This window comes from Pieris brassicae, chromosome 8 (assembly GCF_905147105.1).
Source record: "Pieris brassicae chromosome 8, ilPieBrab1.1, whole genome shotgun sequence".
NCBI lineage: Eukaryota > Metazoa > Arthropoda > Insecta > Lepidoptera > Pieridae > Pieris > Pieris brassicae.
The window spans coordinates 7,644,736-7,669,834 of record NC_059672.1 but is presented as its reverse complement, the minus strand read 5'-3'; the positions used below and the strand labels follow the sequence as shown (position 1 = coordinate 7,669,834).

General features: G+C 34.4%; 2 protein-coding genes across 4 annotated transcripts in view; one reads left to right on the top strand and one right to left on the bottom strand.

Moving 5' to 3' along the window:
- Window positions 1-25,099, bottom strand: part of LOC123713395 (rho-related GTP-binding protein RhoN-like) — a 92,524-nt gene that overhangs the window by 42,342 nt on the left and 25,083 nt on the right. The gene's annotated exons all lie outside the window — the stretch shown is intronic.
- Window positions 2,046-3,762, top strand: LOC123713394. Its single transcript, XM_045667021.1, has 2 exons — window positions 2,046-2,221; window positions 2,577-3,762. The coding sequence occupies exon 2, from the start codon at window positions 2,689-2,691 to the stop codon at window positions 3,646-3,648; it is 960 nt and encodes a 319-aa protein (XP_045522977.1). The 5' UTR covers window positions 2,046-2,221; window positions 2,577-2,688; the 3' UTR covers window positions 3,649-3,762.

Sequence of the window (25,099 nt, the reverse complement as noted above, 5' to 3'; positions counted from 1 at the left end):
CTATTCTTAGGTTACGCTACTACTATATCACAACACTTATAACTTCATATCGGGTTTATACAAATCGCCTTTAAGTAAATTGTATATTGTCGTTATTTTACCAATGTATCAGTGTGCCGAGCGTTGGCAAAGTCAGTCATTTATTCATATAGGTAACACAATGTACACTTATGAACGTCAAAAAAAAAGAAATATACATTAAATGCTTCTAATTTTAAATTTACTGCCAGTTCTCAAATCAAGGGCGTAGAACGGAAGAGAAGAACTGGCAATAAACTTTCCGCCACTCTTTTTAATTTTTCAAGTTTCTTTTGTATTACACAACGTTTGTATGGAGCTGCAACCATTAAACAATGTTCCACATGACATCTTCAATAGTAATAAAATAAATTAAAAACTAAAATTAAAATAAAATAAAATTTGTCTTAGATTGTCAAATATCCTCTATCAGCAGGAGGCATGGTGAAATAGGAGCACGCACTTATATTCGCGTGGGAGCAACACGCAAATACATAGTCGAAATAACTAACATCACCTCATACACGAATTCAAATACGACCAGTCACCACAAGTAGCACCTCGGCATATTTTAGGGAGAGAGACAACACGACGCATGGACGCCATACTTTTATCAATAAATAAAAGACTTAAAATGAAAACCAATTTCGGTCAGAGCGACATATCGACAGAGGTCAAAATATAAGTAGGGGATAGAAAGATATTTCTTTACTTTTGGCACAATACCGAAACACAAAACGGCAACGTTTCTTGTAAAAATTATCAATCGGAACTATCTATGTATATTTCAAACATCAATTGTATGTATTTTTACTACATACAATTGATATTTGAAATAAAAAAAACATTATTGTGTCCTAACTTAACAGATATAATTCAAATTTTAAGTTTAATATCGTTGAGCTCTTGTGCGTTATCATTTTATTGTTATTACCTATAAATACTACATATGTATAAGTTTATTATTACATATTAGTCAAAACCGTTTACGACGACATCGTTTAGAACAACATACCGGTGATATTGACCAAAATCAAAGGTTCTGGATGAATTCTATTGTATTCGGTACTTAATAACGTCATCGGCTGTTACGACTATCGGTTTTTACGACCAAATATGAGTAGTATCTTCGATGTCGTTATAACAGATTTTGATTGTATATATTGTGTTTTATTAAAAGACACGACATCTACGGACCTACATTTCAGCTTCGATCCCGTTTGCCATCTGTTTTTATATGAGATTCCTTTACATTACTACTATCATTGTAATGACACTTTTCAGATATCAGCCGTTATGGCGCGCACGTTTCTACGAATTGAAAGAATGGTTTTGACAATCCGACACTCGGCAACAAACAGCCCATAATTTGCATTCTCTAAGGGTGTGATTCTGTTGTGCGCGACATGACGCAATATCGACAATTTAGATATGAAATTCTGCTTCTTATCAGAGACTATGGAAATGCAATATCATTACATACAAGATGTCTGTCTAGAATACATAGGTGTAGGAAAATAAATATTTCGTTGCAAGAACAATTACGATTATTAGATAATAAAGGTGACGGCCGCCGCTCTCGAGCTCTCGAGCGATATCTTTCGTGCAACCGTTAAAGAAAAAAAAATACAGAAGGTGACCGCAGCATGTACAAAACTGCATAAGATATACAATTATTAAGAAATAAAGAATAGAACAAAACAATTAAAACATTTAGGTTGATGTCGATGAAAAAGGACACATTAAGTTTGTACAATTCCGATAAGAAACGTGTTTTCAACTTTATTGGTTAAAAGTAATTCACATATCAACGAAGAGTGTTTTTACTTTAATTAATAAATAATATTTTAAATACATTATCAAAAACATAGGAACGATATATAAACTCAAAAATAATTTAAATTTAATAGAATCACGTGGAATACAAAAGAATATCACACACCACGGAATCGCACCCCAGTATTCAATTCGCCCATCATCGTTCCCGCCTCTGGCATTCGTTCAAGTGTCAAGCAACGCCATTTTGTGTTTGCAGTGTCTGGAAGACGCATGGTATCGAAACGTATTCAATTGCAACATTTATTGTGTTTGTTATTATTTAATTATTTTTAATTCAGTGGAAATTTATAATACTAATTCCCGTCACTTTGAGTTGAAGTGTCGAGTTAGACGTAAGCTGTTTTGACAAGTAAACATTTGCAAGGTTATAATTTTTATTTAATTAAAATGTTTTCATAAATAAGTTTATTTTGGACACGTAAGTTGGGAAGTTATAAGCTGTTTTTTTAATACATTCCAAATCCCTTGACGACGACATCGATTAGAACAACATACCGGTTATATTGACCAAAATCAAATATATAAGTATTAGGTACTTAATAACAACGTCATCAGCTGTTACGACTATCGGTTTTTAACACCAAATATGACTAGTTCCTACGATGTCCTTATAACAGAGTTGACTGTATTCAAAATATTATATATTATTATTATATGCTAACAGTAAAATTTATAATTGGGTCAAAGTTAGTGGTAATGTCATTCCTTTATTATTTCAGCCAAATATAAAACCTCAAACATATAACCTGGCCGGCAATCATTCAACGTCAAATCAGAAAACTGAATGACGTCCATGTACATTTTACAAATAAATAAATAAATCAATTAAAAATGGATATACACGAAAGTCAACTAAAAGAGGACTGGAGGAAATTAATAACGAATTTACAAAAGTTTTTACCAAAGAAAAAAGACATATTCGTTTTAAGGCCACGGGTGTCGATGACAAGATTGAGTGACGTCCACGGTGAGGCCAAGAATGTCTTCCCACAGTGCTTTGCCGGTACCAAAATCGTAATATACAAGGATGTTATGAACAAAGTGAAACTTGTCCAGAATTACTCTTTTGGGAAATCAAAGGCTCCGCACACCTGCTACTCCCGATTGATTCACAAAGAAATGGAAGCTAAGAATTCTGAAGAGGGCCTTGTTGTTGATTTGGCTGGATCAGCGACCGCCACCTACCGGGAAACGCTGGAGGACAACCTGGAAATAAGAATGACAACCAAGATTCGTGACTTGGTGTCGTCAGAGGTTGAAGCAGTCCTCGAAAAGGAAACAGATCGGTTCATTGGCTCAGTTTCGTTCGGTATGAAGGATGTCGACGTAAATACGTCGAAGTATGTGATTCAATGCATGTACAAAGCCTTGCCGGGCTTTAGTTTTGGCAGTGAGTTTGGTCATAAGCCACTTTCGTTGGCTCAGCCATGGCTCTCGTTCAGCTTAAGGTACGACAAGCCATCTTTTACAGTATCTTCAACTTACAGCATGGTCGGATTCCAGACATGTTTTTACAAACAATTTGCGCAGAAACTCCGAATAGCAACGATTGTTAATAAAAATCACGGAGGTCCAACAACCCTGAGCGTTGCGCTGAATAAGATTTGTGAGAATGGTACGGAACTGAAGATGTTTGTAAACTCCCAGCTGTATAGTGGTTTTACCGTTGAGAAGGATGTGTTTTTTCAAGACGTAGATACGGAGACGCGTGTGGTTCGACTCCTGGCCAGCACGCTGATTGACGGACGGAATCGGGTCCGCTTTGGATTTGGGATTCACCTGGACTTTTAATAATTTTGAAATTCCTTGTTAGTTTTTTGTAGTAATATTTGTTTGTATATAAGTATACATAGGTTTTAATAAACGTTTTGATTCAGTGATGTTTAAAAGAAATTTGTTATTATGAACTGTTTTTTTAATGTAATAGAAGGTGGCGGGCTAAGAGGCTCCCAAGTGGTTTGCCGGCCTTTTGATAAATGGTACACTCTTTGAATGACCCTAAGTCGAATTGGTTCGGAAATACTTCAGTAGTTCATTTGTTTTTTTTATTGTGTTCATGTAAAATATTAAGCAAAGTACAGAACACAATTCGTGGTAAATCAGATTTAAAACTTTCCGAATGTAATGAAAAAGAAATAGGATATATATCAAATAAACTTTGTACAATTTGCGGCTCAGATAATACACGAGACAGCTCGTTATCTCAACAAAATAAAATCTCAAACTTTAAGTTTACGAGTTGTACTATTTATTTTCATTCCAAGAAAAACATGGGGGCGTCTGAACGGGAGCTATATACGTGATTACTATAACATATTGTTTGTGCTATTTCTTAATAATTATTTGTCATCTTTTTCTTATGCGTAATTTTTATATGAGACTTTCAGTGGGCAGTGGTACCACCGCCCATAGATACTCACAGAGGGCTCGAAAGTGCGTTGCCAAACTTTCATGTTATGTTATGTACCATTAACTTCCACATACACGAACATGTACTTAAAGAAACGGAAACTAGAGGAGATTTCACACGTACATTTAAGTATGACATCATTTCTACATACATTTATCTTATTTCTATAATAATATTGTGAGATTTTTATGTAACGAAAAATAACGAGTGACCCGACCAATTCAAGTAAGTTAGGTTATGCAACAGTTAAAACAAATGTTTATATATATTATACTGAGTATCAGCAGTTAAGGTATAAAATTAACTTAATTTGAGTGCATATAATACAATGTAGTGTAATAATTATAAAAATTAGGTAAGACTTTATTTGATTAAAGCAGTTATAAAACTATTTGTAAAATAAATTAGACATAATATACACTTCCGTCAGCTTTATTTAATTTATATTTTAAGCACAAATCCTTTTTGGTTTAATCATTATATATCCTACTATAAAGTTCACAAAACAGTGCGACTTTACATGAATTAAATCTAGGTTTTATATGGCTAATAAGTAATATTATGTTGACAATTTTCTACATTACTAGTGAATAGTTCAAACAAAGGTAATGTCAGTAACAGTTCAATATTTTGACACTACACTACACCAGTTTTAGTATTTCAGATTTAGTTATCGTTAGTTTTAATAATTAACTTGAAAAATGGCTGTCTTCCTTTATAAAGGTCATGAAGATCGAAGGACATGAAGAAGCCCACCCAAGAACCAATAGCACGTCAGGCACAGAGATACACGCTGAAAGATACTCGTACAGAAATCCCTCCAAAGATATAACACCCTTGTATTTATATATCTAGTCTGAATATTATGTTTGACGATCATAACATCTGAACAATTTGCATTTTTAAAAACGCCGACACGAATTTTCCCCATAAAATTTTCATATATATTTCCCTCAAAGGCTGTTTTACTGTTTTACGAGACACAGGCTCATACAGGCTAAGCTGCAGTGAGCTTACGCCGGTATACCACAAAATCCTATGCTTTGTTAGATTTTCGAAAGTTTAAAAGAGGCTTTTGGGAATCACTACTATGATACTAGGTTAAAGTATTTGATGTTCTAAACTGTTATTGTTTATTTATTTACACTTCATTTATAGAAAAGCAACAACACGGATGCAACAGGCGACCTAACTAACAAGCGATCTCTTCCAAGCAACCTTGGTAAGGAAAAAAACTAAAAGAAAGTAATATGATGAGTAAAGTGTAATATTACTTATTTATTATTTAAAGTTAACATCATAAATAATGTTACATACGTTAAAAGCTATATTTTCTAAAATATTTGACTATAATGATAAACATAAATATTACCTAAAATTTAATTATCAGCATTTGGTATCAGAACTATGCTTTTTTTAATAACCCTTTATTATAAAGCCCGTTTACTTACCAATCATGACAAAAAAATACACAACATAGATTTTAACATAGTATACATTATTTTATTTATCGTGTTTTCCTATATATCTGATATCTTAGCGACCTTCAGTACCGTCGTTCGAAACCACTTCACGGGTAAAAGCCTCCTCAGCTTTTTCCAACTGACTCTGTCTATGGCTTTCTTCTTTCTTTATGTCTTCTATCCACCTTTTATGGGGCCCTTAGCGCTTAACAACAATTTAAATGTAAAAATGTACGAGGAATAAACGAGTTTGTTATCAGTTATGTTAGCTTTGTGCAAATTAGACAAGTGCCTTAGATATCTTTAAATAATAATACCTATAGGATAACTTAACGCGATTCTCCCATGATAGAAGTACAACTTATGTTTCATAACGAGAAAATCCTGGCCAGAGAAAACGACATAAGGAAAATGTTTTTGACTCGAAAATTTACAAGTGTCATCTCCCAACCCGCACTTGGCCTGCGAATCCCAAACTCTTTTGAGGATATCCTAGCAATGCGTTTATTATATTAAATACTCTTCAAGGTAATGCTGGGCTTCAGCGAGCGACTGACATTGCCTGAGGCTGCGCACCAAAGGAATTTCTGTGTGCATTTAACAATCACTCGTACGGGGAAAGAAAACAAGGCAAATGTGAAATAGAAGGCTGACTACCTATTTGCCTTTTAGAAAATATAAATGATCACAAAAATGGTTGGTTTTCAACACAAAGTTACGAATAATAACTATTATTCACAGCATAAGCCAAGGAAATGCAAAGTTTATAATAGTATATTGTGTTACATTTAATTTAATTGTATTTTTTTTAATTAATGGGAAACATATCAAGGATCTAAACGTTGGCGCATGTTGCTTATTTGTCTCCGTCTGTTTACGTCGAACATCCGCCCAAAGTGGGGTCGGGGAGTCAGAGACTATAAACTCGCTATGGCACATGCGCACGGGCATTCTTCTTCGAACGTTGGAGTGATTCATAGTTATTAAACAGGTATTTTTATTTAGAGTCATTATAATATTTTTAAACTACATAGTAATATTAATAAATGATAAATATAAAACTAAAATAAAGTTTGGTCCGATTTTAATGCTGGCGTTTTTACGCTGTGTTGCGATATTTCTTCATTGAGCGAGGAAAGCACCAGATCTCTCATCAATACTATTAATTCCAGAAATTCCGCTTAGTCATTATTTTCAATTGTCATGTATCTGATGCGAAATGGAAGTTTACTGCCAAGATCACACATACATTTTGACAAATGAGTTTATGTTTTATTAATATTCAGTTTCTTTATACAACAGGAACAAGACGCTTACAGAGAACTAAACCTTTGGAGTTAAAAAAGTGTAGTGAATATAAGTGCAAGTATCTCGGAAACACGAACATAATGTCAAAACATTATAGAACACTAAGTTCTAATGAACCTTACCTTAGTTTAATTCATTAGTATTGTAGAAAACTAAGTCAACATAATATTACTTATTAGCCATCATTATTGTATAATTTATGTAAGACGCACTCTCTTTTGTTAACATTTATAGTAGATAACCCAGTAATGTTAATTGACAAGAGTCTGGAATCAAACGTATATTTGTAATCGTATATTGTGATGATGAAATGTTCATTTAGTTTGAACTATTGCAATTTCATTATGAAATAAACTAAATAGTGTCTCGGCAGAAAAGCTAGCGCGGCCGAAGAGTAGGAGGAAAATCATAAATGGCTCAAATAAAATTAAAGATTTAAGTTGGCGCCTGACGGTGATCTGATCCCTCGCTCGACGAATAAGTATCGCAATTCAGCAAGGAAACGCTGCCATAAAGGTCTGTGCAGGGACAATACATATACTATTTATGATTTTTTAGTTATTATTACTAAGTTTTACATATATTATTAAAGTCCATATGTAAAGCTTGTTTCATCAAAAAAATGTTTTCGAAATGCGTGCGTAATTCGTTTGTTATTTCGAAGAGAATCGAAATATATTTATTAGTTAATATGTATGTATCAATAGGTACTTAAGCTTTACGTAATATGTTATACATTTTAAAAACTACTAAACAGATATCTCAATGGAAATCTCTCATGGTCTCTCTCTCGAAAATGGTATCAATTATATTTTAGTTTTTAAGTCGCAGACATACACATACGAAATTTAATATATTTCTTGGAAGTCTATATCATCAAACCAACAACAATATTTTCCAGACACCTAGAAGATATCATTTAGCAAGCCCGCCCGTGGCATCATGTTTATTATTAAGTTTATTATTTATTTGAGAAGAAAGTGTAAATCTTTTTATTTCCTGTAGCTAACGTGACCATAATGAAGTAATGATCAAGTAAGACGCGTTCCTTTATGAACCAAGGCAAGGAAATGAACGAGAAACCGCAGAACACAGCCAGTCTCAAATAAAATTAACGGCTCGTACCTTTAAGGAAGGTTCTCACGTATTAAGAGCTAAATATTTTTATAAAAGGCGGGTGTCATAGATCAAGTGGGCAGCGGAATGTGACGCACAGTGGGCACATGGCCAAAATGGGACAAAGTGTACCCCGGTCTAGAATTAATGGCCATTGTAATGCAATTTTCCGCATTGTCCTCTTCCCATCCAAATAACCTAATCTAAACAATCAAATTAGATGTTAAAAATCACAAAACTCTGAGCCAGTCTCAAATACAGAGTACGCACACACACCCATTCACATACACATTCACACATACTTAAGGTGTTACACGACTTTTGTTTGATTAATTGTAACACTTACTACTAAGAATACGTTTTCTTATTAATAATTGTAATCTAGTCACTCACAACACTCATCCAGTATGGGGATTAGTGTCCCAGATATTGTCGCAACCATATTTTTGTTATGAATAAAGTTTTATTATTATTTTAATATTGCGTTACGTGATGACCAAACGATGGCGTATTTCGTTTGATTGTCATTGGTCAATATCTAGTCCAATTACAGACACGCGAAACGCGAGACCTTTGACGTATCGTGGGTATTAACATTTAGTTATCTTTAATATGCCGGTTACGCACTCACGAGCCTTCTGGCATTATGATTGTCCAGCGGTATCACAGTTTCAATACTCCCTATTTATTTTTTGACACTTCGCTTTCGAGCGTTCTCTTTTAAACTACTTTTTAATTACAGTTGCCCAAAAACTCATACAGCTACAAATTGTAACTAAAATAATGTATTATTTATTTAAATTTATCTTATAAGACAATATATAAGTTATTCTTCTTTGCCGTAACAAGATAAAAATCTAAAAAAAAAAAAATTTTCGCCTTATTCTACGTTTGTAGAAAAAACGCTAACAATAGAAAAAAGTTATGTAATACATTGAAAGTTTTATTACAACGAATTATCTTGTTAAATAAATATCACAAAAAATATTTCTACATTATTAAAGAAATAGACATTTATTATTTTTAAATGTTTACTATGAGAACTTCAGGGTGTCCGTTTTTATGTGACGGTGTGCGCGCGCATCCTAAAAATCTACTCTCATCATTTTGTCCTAACGCCAAACGCCAAAAGAAGTATAACTTCAATAATTTTATAAGGAATATGTCTTGCCAACTTTTTCCGTAGAGCGTCACGTACGCGCTACGGAAAAGCTTAAGAACATATGGGCTTCAATAGTAGATAAATAAACTAAATCAAAACGTTTTTAAATAAATCCTTTTTTTATCGATAATTATTTTTATCTATATAACTCTCATCACTGATGTCTGGTGAGGTCGTCACTGTACAGCAATGGACTTTATAACTATGCGCGCATTTAATATTCGCTTGAACCGTGAAGAAAACATCATGAGCCAGGGTTTGCCCTAGACCCAAAATGTGTCAGGCATATGAGGTTACCTATAAGTGTGAAGAATGATCATGAAACAGATACAGAAATCTAAGGTAGATATAGTCTGAAACTGAAATAGTTTAGCAATTTTTTAACCAGTGCTTTCCAGTTGCAGCTTTGCACCTGATGAACGGTCAAGAAAAAAGACGTGAAAACGCCGACAAAAGCTCATAACTAAATATTAATGCAACGGAAATCCTATGAGTTAAACCGGAAATACGAGTAATGTCGCGTACTGAAGGTAGTTTCAAAATACGACCCCTAAAAGCTTAAGTCCGGTAGGCTGAGCCAGACCGTAATTCCTTTAACATTTTTATGGCTTGGAAAATTACGCTTATGAGTTTACGACCTAACGATTTATCTACTATTGTAGTTTTTAAATGTCAACTATATGGATAGGGAACTACATCTAATTGTGCTTAAACGAAGCTTTTATTGATAAAGAAAATTAACATTATAGAGATGGCTTGACAGAGAAAAAACTATTCGAAAGGCTCATCTGATGTTAAGTGATACCGCCAAAAGGCTCGCAAGTGCGTTGCCGGCCTTTTAAGAATTGGTACCCTATTTTCTTGAAAGATCCTAAGTCCAAATAACTTAATGTTACAAATGGACACTCGCACTGCCAGAAGGCATGCAAGTGCGTTGCTGGACTTTCAAGAATTGGTACATTCTTTTCTGGAAGGAATTATAAGCATTATTTTTGTGCACACCGTCCGCAGGTATTGAGATAACACATTAGTTCTAATTTGTCTGATTTTTTCGTAAATAAAATAATAAATAGTAGTATTCCGAATTTCTCTACAAATTTAACCAGGTTTAATTTGAGAATTCACATTTGTCATTAATCCAGCTGAGCTGTACCATATTTTGTCAGTCACAAATGGTTTCAAATGATACCCAAAAACAATTACTCTCTACTTTGTCACTAAGTTCTGTAACTATCTATACGCACAACCATTAATCATTGCGTAATGAAGCAATTTATCAAAGCCCTTGTGCCAAGTTATTATGAGCGGTTTTGGGCATAATATATAAACTCCATAGATATGTTTCTTTATAATAAATTAAACGATGAAGTCGCGAACGTCGAAAAGCCAAAGAAAAATTTCAGATATTCTTTTTATAAAGTGATTTTTTTATAGATGTCTCCCTGTCTCAAACGCTTAGTTGTGGAACGACGGATGTCGAGGTGATACGGATGGAATTTATTCTGCCTCGAATGATGTCGGAAGATGAAACTCAGCTGCAGGTATTAATCCGAACTAGCGAATGAAACCTTCCTTCATACAACAACAGATACAACTCTATTAGAAAAATATTATAATTATCTCTAAAAGGACAACGCTTTTTCGTAGACTCGTTTTCTTCAGAAAAAAATTCACATAAAATATTAAACAAACCTTGATAATTGTCGCAGCTGCTACAGATCCAATATTATATTTATTGGCATTCCCAGTCCCAGAGCTGATATTTATTTAATGAAGTACACCCCAGGGACGCGTATCCACTAGGATATTCACGCCAAAAGCGTGAAAAAGTTTAATAGCATTTATGTATTGGCTAGCGCGCGTGGATTTCGTAAGATTTTTTGGGACCTCTTTAAAAATCAGAACATTTTACGTTATTAATTATACACTTAAAGCTTCCTTAGAAATTACACTACTTATCAGTGGAAACCGTATAAAAATTCATTCGTCGTTCGTTGGAGTTTATTGCGTTCATACAGATAGAAACATCTTTATGTAAGTAAAAAAGTAACTTGTGAGGCTATTACAGCACACAGGAATCTATCACACACGTAGACCTGGAATGCGTGCCTGTCTATCGAACGAACAGATCCTCGGAGCAGCGAGGTCGCTATATGAAACCGAAGTACTGGAATGGGCGTCTAAATTTTAATCTATGTTATAACGGGACGCTTATCCTGTAATAGTAACTTAAATATTGAATTTTATTGCATTTATTAAGCAAATTTTTCGTTGTTAGATTCATAATAATTATAACATTTAGTCATTCTATAAGTCTGCATCGATAAAAACAAATACCTACAGAGAATTAATAAGACGCCCCAAGCCCCAAACATCATTAATAACAAGCTATTTCGTCCACTGAGAGCAGAAAATGAGAAATGTCTCTCATAATACAAGTGAACTAGTTCAAAACAAAGATTTTCCTCTACATTTCTTACCATTCAGTTACGTTCTATACATTTTCATACAGTTTCAATTGAATTATTTTATGTTTGGAAATAAAATATTACCTTCAACATAAATACGATTGGTTTATTATTAGTAAAATAATACATCAATGGCGATACAACCTTTTTAGGTCTGAGCCTCAGATTTCTGTATCTGTTTCATGATCATTTGTCAATCTAATAGGCTAGGTTAGGTTAGGTTAGGTTAGGTTAGCTGGAGATCAGCCTTCTGTGCCTGACGCACGCCGTCGATTTAACAGCTGAAGGTGCGCGCGCGATACACTCACAGCTCACAATAATAGTATTTATGTGTGAATAGGTTGAAAGTAGTATTTAAGATATTGTTTTATCACAATAAATCAGATATGAATATTGCTCTGTCCTCCCACCAACCTGTGATCCTACACGAAAGGCTCCGTCTGTAATTTTGGTAATAGTGAATATATAAGTGCTTAAATATTGACTATTCATGTGTTAGGATTCATCTTTTAGGCTTAGGGATTTGTAGGGTTGTTAGGTTCTTAGGTCTCACCCTTTCAAATATTTAGTTATCTAGTGCAGTTTGCTCATACATACATACATACATATACCATACAGATACTCCTGACATTTATTACATTTAAATTAAACAATCCACTGTCTGGCAAGCTGTACACTGGATATTGGTGAGTATTGGTGTATCGAGAGGTAATTCCATAGATTTTGGTCCAAAGGACATTTCTATTATGTATTCCCATGTATAAACTAATAAACTCAGCATACATAAATTTCACATGAGTGATTAATAATTGTTGACATCGGGTGACATTTGACGCCTGTCACATGGCTGCGTGTTACGCGCCATTAGCTGTTAGAAACTCAGCTTATTACCTATATTTTACACCATTTCCTAACGTGGGGCCCACGCCACAGGGGCAATTTGATTGTTAAAAATTGTATTGAATTTCGATTTTTCGTTATGTTTTGAAAATTTACTTTCATATCATAAACTTTACTTTGTTTCGTTAACGATTTCCAGAAACTTGCTGAAACCTATCATTTAAGTTTCTTAAGTGAACAATTAAACATGTTTTGATTTAAAAAAGTGTAGATTAGAAACTGACTTAAGAAACGCTCCGTTGTGGAAAGATGGACGTCAAGGTAATACGGACATTATTGCGTATTCTACCTTGACAAACTTGAAACTCAGCTGTGAAAGCCTAAACGCTTTCAACTATACACTAGTGACAAAGATCGTAAGGTCTGTGTAAAATAATACGCATGTGTATTAATATCGATCGAACAAATAAAATTTTCATTTCCCAAACAAGTCAAACTCATACAGAAATCATTTATTTTCAGCAAAACTTCAGGGTATTACGTGGTCGAGCTGGAGATTAGAAAAAGTTATCGACAAGTGTTCTGCAGCTGGCACAGTTTGGACAAAAGCTTACATAACCGCAAACATAATGATCTATTGATGAGAAATCGAAGATTACTTTAGAAGAGCTTCCGAATAGCTTTTAATCCGTCTTTATTATAATTAAAAACTGCTTAAATAATTCATATTGGTAAATACTTATTTGGTGAAAAGACACGTAGGGAGAAAACTGAGCCTTTGAATCAAAAAGTCGACTATTCGATTAAAAAAATAATAACCATGAAACAGATACAGAAATCTGAGGCCCAGATCTGAAAAGGTTGTAGCGCCATTGTTTTTTTTTAACTAGCTGTCTTAAAGATAGGACTTATCAACAGGAAGTTCGTGTATCACCTGTATAAACCAACTTTCCGACCATTTCTAGGAGCCTCTTCAGTCAAAAGATAATCACGTGATGGATTGGTTCCGAGCTGATAAATTACTTTACGACTTTCATATTTACGGGTGATATTTTTTCTTGTGAGTATAAAGAAAACTCTGCTTATATAGTTCACTATTTTGCTTGTTATATTAGATTTGCTATTTATAACAAGCATGAAGAGCAGTGTTGGCCTAGTGGCTTCAGTATGCGACTTTCACGCCGGAGGTTGTAGATTTGATCCCCGCCTGCACCAATGGACTTTCTGTCTCGTGCGCATTTAATATTCGCTCATTAGAGCGAAAATTGTTTATTAAAGCATCTTGAGCTAACCGGCTTACTTTAGCACCAAAACGTCGACATGTCTACCTATTAGATTGACAAATGATCACGAAACAAACAATGTGAGGTCCAGTCCTACAAAGGTTTTAGCGCCACTTATTTTATTTATTTAATAAGGATATTTCCTGTCTGATACACATTATTCACTATTACAAATAACTGTATGTTTACAATACAAAGAAAAGTTAATTGGTAAGGTTTGAACTTTGACAGAGTTGAGAATCGCTAATCATTATTACATTAAAATTTATTTATTTTCAACACACATTATGCATAGTAAGAATAATAAATATAAAATTGAAATATATTTAAAAATTTGGTGGCATTGTCACTTTTCATTTTTATTTCGAACTAACGAACTCTGGAATCGACTCCCGGTCCCGGTCATAGAGATATGACCTCCAACTATTCAAAGTAATAGTGTACTTGTCCCTCAAAGGCCGGCAACGCACCCAATAAAATGGGTGTCCAATGTCCATGGGCAGCGATAACAACCCTTTATGGGCGTCCCGTAGACTTTGCAACCCTTATATATAAAAAATATTTTTACTTTTACTACTTACCTTTCTATTCTTTGGTATTCTTAAATTATATAACAAACAATTAAACTAAAAAATACAGCCAAAACACATTATATACGACATATAAAACGTGTTTAATAAAGTTTTGTTGTTAGTAATATTTTAAAACACATTACAACCGCTAATAAATTAGACGCGTTGAATGCCTGATTTTGACCCCATTGTCCGAAACAATGGGGTGTTAGATAAGACCACATGAGGTAATGAATGGGTGTACTTATTGCCACTCATCTAAGATGGTTAAAGAGAAGTTTCACGAAAATGACTCCAGTGGGAAAAACATTTTTAATTTAATAGGACAGGAAGCTCAACTGATGTTAAGTGATACCGCCGCCCATGGACATTCACACTGCCAGAAAGCTCGCCAGTGAGTTGCCGGCTTTTTAAGAATTGGCACGCTCTTTTCTTGAAGGACCCTAAATCGAATTCGTTCGGAAATACTTCAGTGGGCAGGGATTTTTTTCTATGTTACAGGAGGCAAACGATCAGTGATAACGCCGCCCATAGACACTCACTTTCCCAAAAGTGCGTTGCCGACCTAAACGTTGACTCCTGATCCGATATATTTTAAATTTCTGAATCTTAAACACTAAAACTCAGAATCAGTCTAACTGCTTCGTCTCTTTCTGACACATTGTATTAACGCTATGCTTACAACAGACAGATAAATACTAATGAGTTAAAACGGTACTGTCTTTTATAGAATAGGGGGCAAATGGGCAGGAGACCCCCTGAAGTATTTCCGAACCAATTCCACTTAGAGTCCTTCAAGTAAAGACCGTACCAATTATTAAATGGTTCGCAACGCACTTGGGAGCCCTCTAGTATTGGGAGTGTCCACGGGCGGCGGTATCACTTAACATCAGGTGAGCCTCCTGCCCGTTTGTCCCCTGGTCTATAAAAAAAGGTTCACCTGATGTTAAGTGATAGCCGCCGCTCATGGACACTCTCAATGCAAGAGTACGTACTTTGACTATTTCGTTGCATCAAGATATTTTTCTTTGTATGAGCAAGTAATTAATTAATCCATTTACAGACGTAAGGTGTCACAGGACGCTGCAAGTCTCGCTTTTCGAATGACACTTTTTGGGTCGCATATCCAGCGGAACGAGTGTAGATACCGACCATTCACTGACATTACTGTCAAATTTATTCCTTGTTATAAGACACAAAGAATAAAAGCCACCATTTCTCGTGTCGGCAGACCTAGATGTGACTTCGTCATTATGACAATTATGGCGGGCGGCATAAAGCATGTAGCTATGTCCTGATTATACCGCGCGTGTTGCTAATGGACTGGAGTTTTCAGACTTCAAAAAAGGTTTACATTTCTTATAATTTTACTTGTATACACATATTTCTTAGAGCAGTGTTAGCCTAGTGGCTTCAGCGTGCAATTCGCATCCCTGAGGTCGTAGGTTCGATGGGCTGTGCACCAAATGTACTTTATAATGCGCATTTAACTCTCGATTGAACGGTGAAGGAAAACATCGTGAGGACGGTTTCCTTGTGACATGTCTTAGACCCAAAAAGTCGACGGCGCGGCTTGTATAAGGCGCTTGAAATGCAAAAAATGATCATGAAACCGAAAAAGGTTGCAGCGCCACTGATCTATTTATTATATCTTAGAAGGATGGTTTGTTTATCACAATCATAATTATTAATTACATTTAGATAACAAAGATACAATTAAGGTTGTATTATACTTAAACTTAAACTAATTATTTGCCGACGTCAACAACAAATAAACAGCGTAAGCCTTATAATAATAAAGCCTAAAAGATTAGATTTTTAAATTATTAATTATCTATTATGTGTTAAATGTTTCTGATAATTTGTTTGTTAGTCTGTGTAAATGACGCTAGTTTTTGAAGTGAACTTCTTTAAGTGCATGAGGGTAGAATTTTTACGGAAACGTCACGAAGATGTGCAGCGTTTTTGTCAATCAAAAGGGAGAGAGCGATTGAGACCGATTGAGAGAGAGAGAGTAAGAAAGCGAGATCGAGAAAAAAATACACGCTATTGGTTGATGTACTCGTTTAGTAGTTACATATGAGAACTTGAGATGGCAATTCTGTCGTATAACGTCTTGTGCAGTAAACGCAGATTTTATTTATTTATATTATCATTATCACGTACAGTGTGAATATAGATATACAAATACATGGAGTGATCATATACTGGTACATGATCATCTATTGGGGCTTTTACCTTAGTAATAATTAATTTACAAAGAAGTTTCAATAGTGACATATGTACTTTGTACCCATGCATTAATTTTTGTTTATAAAAAATCCATTTTAGATAATAAAAAAATAGGATAAAAGTAATTGTTTTCAAGTAAAATAAATAACTCTAAATATAGTTTAGTTAACATACATTTCAGCAACACTTTTAAGTTGTTATAATCATAATATAACATACGATGTTATATTTTTCTTGTTCTCAATATTCTCACTTCCTCACCGGAACAATAAAAGTATCAGCTCTGGGTTACAGGTACTATCTACCAGGTGCCTACTTAAATAATTGATTAGCGCCTGTGGACTTGAACCTCACAGCCCAAGAGGGTCTATTCCAAAGGGCACAAAATCAAAGTTGTGTTATGTCTTTGTTTTCCCGAAATTTCTGACATCCAATTCTAACGCTATATACAAACTGATAGCATTTTTTGGTTTAAAACATTCTTGATACTCATATACCACTGTGAATATTTCAGTAGAAACTCGGCAAAATTAAAGTGATAAAATATTAAGCTCAGTTTCCTGTTACATTTAAAATTTCTTTAGATGAAAAATGTAAGGAGTTTAAACGAGGCAACCATGCATTCAGAATGTGAATTAATAAATATTAAATACATTTGAGAAATGTTTAATATTTTAGATACTTTATAATATTTTACATTGTAGTAAGGACCGGCAACGCACTTCCGAGCCTGCTGACAATTTAAGTGTCCATGGGCTATATCACTTAACATCAGGTGAGCCTCCAGCCCGTTTGCCTCGTATTACATTAGAGAAAAAGGATATTATCTTAAATATATTTCATGAATTAAAATGAATGTGGTGACCTCATTCTGAGGTTCATTAAATAATTATTATTATTACGCTAGACTTACTTACATCTAGTTTTTTTTAATTATATGAGGTTCTTGTGTCTTACCTGAAAAAGAAAATAATTTATTTTAATAAACAATAAAAGAATCAAAGTAATTTCAATAGATTTAAATTTTTATATCATATACAAACAAAAAATTAATTTTGACTAAGTTTTATAAATCGATGAACTCCTGCTGCATGCACGAAAAAGCCTGTCCCACTGTCCCGTTACGCTAAAGGTACGCCTCCGCCACATATATCTCTCTTAGACTCGATTGGCCTATGCTTCTGAGAATTCACTTTGTGCATACAAAATAGTGATAATTCAATAAAAGTTATTCAATTTTATTCATAAAAATATACTATCATTTCATCAATGTTTTGTTATGACGTTGTCACGTTAAACTATTGTCCGTAAACCGACTTTACAGACAACCATTTCTTTGCAGCCAGTTATATAATAAAAATCTCCTAAAATTACAATTTTAAATTCGTCAATCGAAGCTCCAAACTGTATTAAGAGATTAAAAAACGCTTTTATTGGTGAGTCGTGATGAATTCTTCAGGGAAAACGATTTAAAAATAAAAGTCTTAAAAACATCATAACGTTTAAATAATAATCCACCTATGTTGGCCCCGTTTTCAAACCCTCTTAGAGCTGACAGTCGTAAGTCATCAGCGTTAAGTCTCTTAGTATAAGATATTCCGATTTCCTCACTAACAATATTTATTTATATAACAGGAGGCAAACGGGCAGGTGCCTTACCTGATATTAAATGATACCACCCTGCCTATTGACATTCTCAATGCAAGAGCGTTTTCGAGTCGTTGCCGGCGTTTTATGAAATGATACACCATTACCGTACAATTACTGTTACTTAGGCATAAGAAAATCCTAGTCGAAAATTACAGAATCATTTCGAGCAGCAACCATTTTACCTAAAGCAGCCCCAATCTACCAGAGCCCAACGGCGAGATTACAGACAGCAATGAAAGAGAAGAATTGGGGAGGCCTTTGCCTTTCAGCACTGTTGGCCTAGTGGCTACAGCGTGCGACTCTCATCCGATCCCCGGCTGTGCACCTATGGATTTTCTTTCTATGTGCGCATTTAACATTAGCTCGAACGGTGAAGGAAAACATCTTGAAGAAACCGACCTGCCTTAGACACAAAAGTCGACGGCGTGCGTCAGGCACAGAAGGCTGATCACCTATTTGCCTATTCGATTAACAAATGAGCATGAAACAGATACAGAAATCTGAGGCCCAGACCTAAAAAAAGGTTGTAGCGTCATTGATTTTTTTGCCTTTCAGCGGATGAGAAGCTGGTGCTAAATATTATATCGGTAACGACTTTATGTACTCAATTATACGAAAAATTTGTAATTCATCCAAAACAAGTCTTCTAAAAGTCCTTTATAAGTCTTACGTGGGGACACAGGTCCAAACCGCAGTTGATGTTTCCAGACTACAAGTGTTGACGTACCGAATCCACAGCCTACTCCTACTCATTATTATATGTGGTCTGAATGAATGCTGTTTTTGTAAAACCATGATATTATGAATCCCTTTTATTTAGTAGTAGAATATTTAATGAAAGCAGATTCTCTAAAAACATTTTAATGACAAAACTTCGTTTACATTGCAGTGATTTTTTTTTCAGTATTTTTAAAATGCTTTCATACCAGAATAACAATGATCATTTCAATGCAACCTACTTCTATTTTTAACTTTAAAAGCACCTATTGATTTTTTAATCGTAGTTGCCATCGACTCCCATTGCATAAGACTTTTCTATTTCCTGTAGGGTTGTCAGTTTTCGATAAATTTAATTATTTACAATAAATGTTTATGACTAGCTACGCCTCAGAAGACAGCTAGCTTTGTCAGTGTATTTAAGATACTTGCGGATCGGGTTCATAATCTGGATATAATGGAGAGACTGAGTCTACGGGTACCAAGTAGAAACCTTAGGCTTCCGTCTAAACTTTTGGATGTACCGCGCGCACATTCCAACTTGCTTAGCGAAGCGCCACTCACGCGAGCAATATAAATAATAAACAAAATTGCTATTGAGGTAGACCAATTTGTTTGTACACTGGCTGATTTCACAAGAAATGCTTGCTATATTGTTAAGTTATAAGATTTATGATTATTTATTTATTAACACTACGTTACATTACAATATAAAAGAAAATTGAACATAATTAAATCAAAAGAAGGGCAACTGGTGGCCTTATCGCTTTCGAGCGATCTCTTCTAGGCAACCACTATGACTAAAGAAAAGAAAAATGTATTAAATTACATAAGATAGGCAAGAAGTGCAAAAATACATGTTATACACAGTTATTAAGACAAAACTAGACAGGAACAAAAAAAAAACAAACTAAACTAAAAAGATGATACATTAAAAATAGAAAGTAAAAAGTAAAGACACATAAATCACGATAATTTAAGACAACAATCACGTCAGTTAGTAGTTATTAAGAAAGTTAGGGATACGATGTGGACAGGTAATATTTGTACAGAAGAAATTTAAAGGAAGATAGAGAAGGAGCTAAGCGAATAGGGACGGGAAGTGAATTCCATAGCCTAACTGCAGAGACCTTAAAGGAATCGCCAAGAAAGGAGGAGTTATGAGATGGGATTTCAAGGGTATAGTTTTCGGAAGAGCGTAAGCTATAGTTATGGGCTCCCAAAAATTTAGGTATATATATTTTTTTTAATGTTTCATTATGTAAGATAAACGGTGTGAATATTATTTTGTCGTTCTATCGAATTAGTAGTAACTGTTAAGATATAATTATGCTGTGGAATAAAAAATAATATTAATTAAGAAAAGCCATGATAGAAAGACATTTCAAAACCTTTACTGTTAATGTTTAATGTTTATAACATAAAATTTGTATCTCAGGAACATTTTCGAGAAATAAATTGTTTGTGTTGGATATTATTCTTTGCGTGCTAAGAAACCCCGGCAGAGTCGGATACCAGTCTCGACAACCATTGGCCCTCCTACCACAGGGACCAAACCTTTTAAATTTGTTTGAATTTTCTATTTATAAATTTTTAATTATTATTATGTAGGTCAAAAATATTGTACTGTATATTTTTGTCTTGGAATTACTACTTTCTCAATTAAACGGGAATGTTTGACAGCCCTAGCAAAGAATACGAAGAGATTCTTTTGTAGTTAAACAAAAGATGGACATTATTGAAGATGGCTGACAACGGATGGCCGCATTATCAACAAGGAACAGCAAATGCCAGTAAATTAAAGATTTTTTTTATTAAATTTCATAGAAGAATTAATTTCTGGTAGGCGTAGGGATGTAGGGCCTCTCAGCATTTTCGCATTTAGCATGGAGTGTTCAGAGGAGTTGTTCGGATTAATAACTGCAGCAGAAATACCAACCGTATCACCTCGACGTCTGTCGTTCCACGACCGAGCGTTTTTTGTGACAGCTGCCGGGCTGTACCACTGTGTACAACCAGTCCACTGAAGTATTTCCGAAGTAATTCGATTTAGGCTCTTTAAAAAGAGCTTTAATTTTTATAAGACCGGCCGCGCACTTGCTTTTGGCAATATGAGTGTTGTTGTATAGTGTAATTATGATTTTTTTCTAGTCCTTGTCGGGGGAGTATTAAAGGTTATACAGCGCAGCATTTGAGGTCTTGGCCTCAGATTGCGTTTTTAAGGTAATTTCTTACACCACATTTGGATTCCATTTTCAACCTGTAATAATTTAGTAGCAGTAATTTTCAAACAAAACTATAATGGTCTTTAAAGATATTTTCGATAAGTGATTCGCGGTAATATTTCCAATTAAAAGTTCCTAAGTTCGATCCAAACCCAGTCTGTGTTACCTGTAAATAGTTAACTGCGAACTTTCAAAGCTGCCTTTCAACATAGTAAGTTTATTAACCTCGTTAAGTCATAAGTTTCGTACCCGGGATATACTTGTATGTGGACTAGATTTAATTTTCTTCAAAGTAATTAGAGTGTTAGGGGTTGCTTGGAAGAGATCGCGCGAAAGCGATTAGGCCGCCAGTTGTTAGTCATTTGATTATTTTAATGACGTGCAATTGCAGTGAAGTATTAACTAACAAAATGTTTTTTTTTATGACAGGGTCCACCTAATGTCAAGTCATACCGCCTTTAAATATTCACATTACCATTGTGTTGTTGGTATTATAATGACGGTACACCCTTTTCTCGAAGGACTTTAAGTCTTTAAAAAAATCTTAAATTCAATGATGAAAGTCAACGGATAGAGGTACAGGTAATTTTGAACACTCTCCATGGTAAAGCGGTAGAAGATGCAGAGAGATCCCACAATCCACATCTAATCAAATGTTGTTGCAATTATCTGTATATACTTATAGATAAATGTCAGTAGTCTGTGGATAAAAACCCCTTTTGGCCTCCTCCCACCCTTTCCATATCGCTCCGTCTTTGCCAATGCAAGTCATTTGCTGCTATTTCAATTAATTAAATCGGACTAATAGTTTATTAAGCAGACAATATACAATAACAATTATCGCATTGATTAGTATCCGTTTCTTTGATGATATTATATGACTTGACAAACCGTGTAGCTCCAGCATGGCCGGAGACAGGCCTGTGTCACCTTGGACTAAGGGACATCTGGTTATTTTTATATGGAATTTCGCTGTTGGCCTTAAGGGCCTACAGCTCAGCTCGGCCAGAATGGCGTTTTATCGTGCGGCTAGAACAAGGGCGTCTCCTGTGAGACTCGAACATCGCGGGGTGGTTAATCGCCTGAGGGGCAGGACGGAAGCTCACTGGAGTGAGCGAAGTGCGATGTAAAGGTCCTCGCCTTCCCCGGTGAAGGCGGTTTTTTACCCTAATCTGTGTTTGAAAACAAGGACATCCAGGACGTTTTTCTAACTATTCAATAACAACGACAAAATATTTAAACGCGAATATATAACGTTCCATCGTTTATTATCCAGCACAACCGCTATCAAGTTTTCATGATGTATACAAATTCAGAAACATTAAAAAGTTATAACTCAACAGATAATGTTAGACTTTTATTATAGAATAAACAGAGGACTAAGGACTAAATCGAAATATAATGACAGTGCGTTGACCTCGGGTGAAAGTGGAAGGAAGACTTTCGCGATCATATTACCCACCAACGTACATTATGCAACATTATCTTTATTAGTTCCTTATTGTATCATAATTTGGTATGTCTACAGAAACTCATAGAGTTAAGTTTTGTTTACCCTCTCCCTATTATCATCTTTATAAGAAATTGTCTGTGACAAAAACATTTAACATTACGATCTATCCTAACTTAAGACTAATAAGTCAATTATTAAGCAAATTTACTAAAATGGATATTCAACAAGTGTCAAATATCACCCTACAGCTTCTATTAAGGGAAAAACACTATTATAAATAATAATCCCATCTTCTTCGCATCTATACCTCTGAAAATTTTTGCTTATAGACAATTGTTAATGAATTTGCTCTCTGATGTCGTTTAAACTACGGATTTGCATTAGTCTATGTACGCTTTTTAACACGGTCTTTCACGTAGAAAAACCTGGTGTGGAAACCAGCATGTCTCTGCAATAATTCTTAGTAAGAATACGCTTTTAGTGATCAATTATGTAGTGTAACTGTTTAAAAAACTGCAATCTATGTATTTTCATCAAATGTTTCTTGCCTGATGTTGTGCTTTTTTTGCTATTAAAAACTTGATTATAACAATGCATTATAATGAGTAAGATTTGGGAACCCTTTTAATTAAAAAAAACCATATCAGGACTCCCGTAGGACTCAGGCTCTTCCGTAATAAACTTAATAGATTATTACAATTTTTTTTGTTATTTTAGATTTTTTATGTTCACAACATCTTTTTTATAATACAATTAATTAATAACTTTGAACACTCTCCATAGTAAAGCGGTAGATACGTACGTAGAACGTACGATAGAGAACGTAGTGTATCTATCATAATATATATGTATAGTATATTTTAACATAATATATATGTTGTAATTATTTAATCAAATAAAAATTAAACATTAACAAATAGTGGAATCGACTCCCGGTGGGGGTCTTACCTGAGAGATACGACCTCCAACTATTTCAAAGTAAGAGTGTACTCCTCCCACAAAAGCCGCCACCGCATTGAAAATGGGTGTCCATGGGCTGCGATGCCCATAAAGGGCAAACGAGCTTCCGGAATAATTCATAATTAATTTTAATTATTATTTCTACTATGAATGTAAACAAAATTGTAAATACTGTATATGTGTGTTGGAAATAATATAAATACTAAGGTTATTAAGAGAAAAACGATTTTTACTTTTTCTTCGGCGACACGTTTTTCATACAAATATTTTTTTTTAATAAATTATATTCGCTTAAATGTCAATACATTGTTCTGAAGAAGACAATTTAAAGATAAGTGGTGTACTGGATCGAGTCTAAATTCAATGAGTTGGCAAAACAAAAAGATAAGTGAGAAAATACTTGTTCACCGAACCGACTCAACCTCCTTTTCAAACTCCTATTCTGTATTGGAATTTTCAATACAATATATTTTTTAGACATACACAAAAATAACAGTCATTGTTTTTTTATGTAACAGGAGACAAACGGGCTGGATTCTCACCTAATTTTGAGTGATACCTACATGGATACACATTGCCAGAAGGCTCCCTATTAAGAATTATTACGCTCTTTTCTTAACCTAAGTCGTATCTGTTCGGAAATACTTGTTTTAAAACTTAAAAAACTGTTTAAGGTGTTAATTAGCAGTTTATTAATCAAATTCGTTCAGGAATTATGACGATAAATATCTAAAAGTACACACTTTTAGATATTTTTCGTCCTAATTTTATTTGTCCGTTGCCAAGAACCAACGTACTAAAATGACATCAATCCTTTTGGACTCGATAGAATATTGTTTTGCACAGAGACTTCAGTTAAATTCATCGTTGCTGAAATAATAATAACTATCAAAAACATAACTTGTAAAAACACCAAGTTTCGCAACGCTCTATAGTAAAATTGTGAGATGGATTCAATACAAAGTCGGTTAATTCAGTCTCTAGTTAAAGGACCTTCAGTCTTTAGTTATTACGTAATTAGCTACCCTGACAACATCTTATAGTGCCCATATCAATGCTTCAAATCTTTATGAAGTATAATTTGTAACATTGTAATATCAATTATGATACATCATACATATAAATTAATATAACAAAAAACAATAACCTTAATAATGTTTCAAAGATACTGGCAGCATTTCCCCTTTGAATAGCTAGACTCATTCTTTTGCAGTAGCTGCCAGCTCTTCGGTCTCCTGTAATATCGTCTAACCTTTTTGCTAGTTCCTTTTGAGTTGACTGTGCAACATTCGAAAAGGCCAGGTGGATCTGGAGCTCGAGATTGGCATGAGGATATCACGGGATGGGCTATGCGACATGTTGCTTAGCACAGATCGCAGCTGG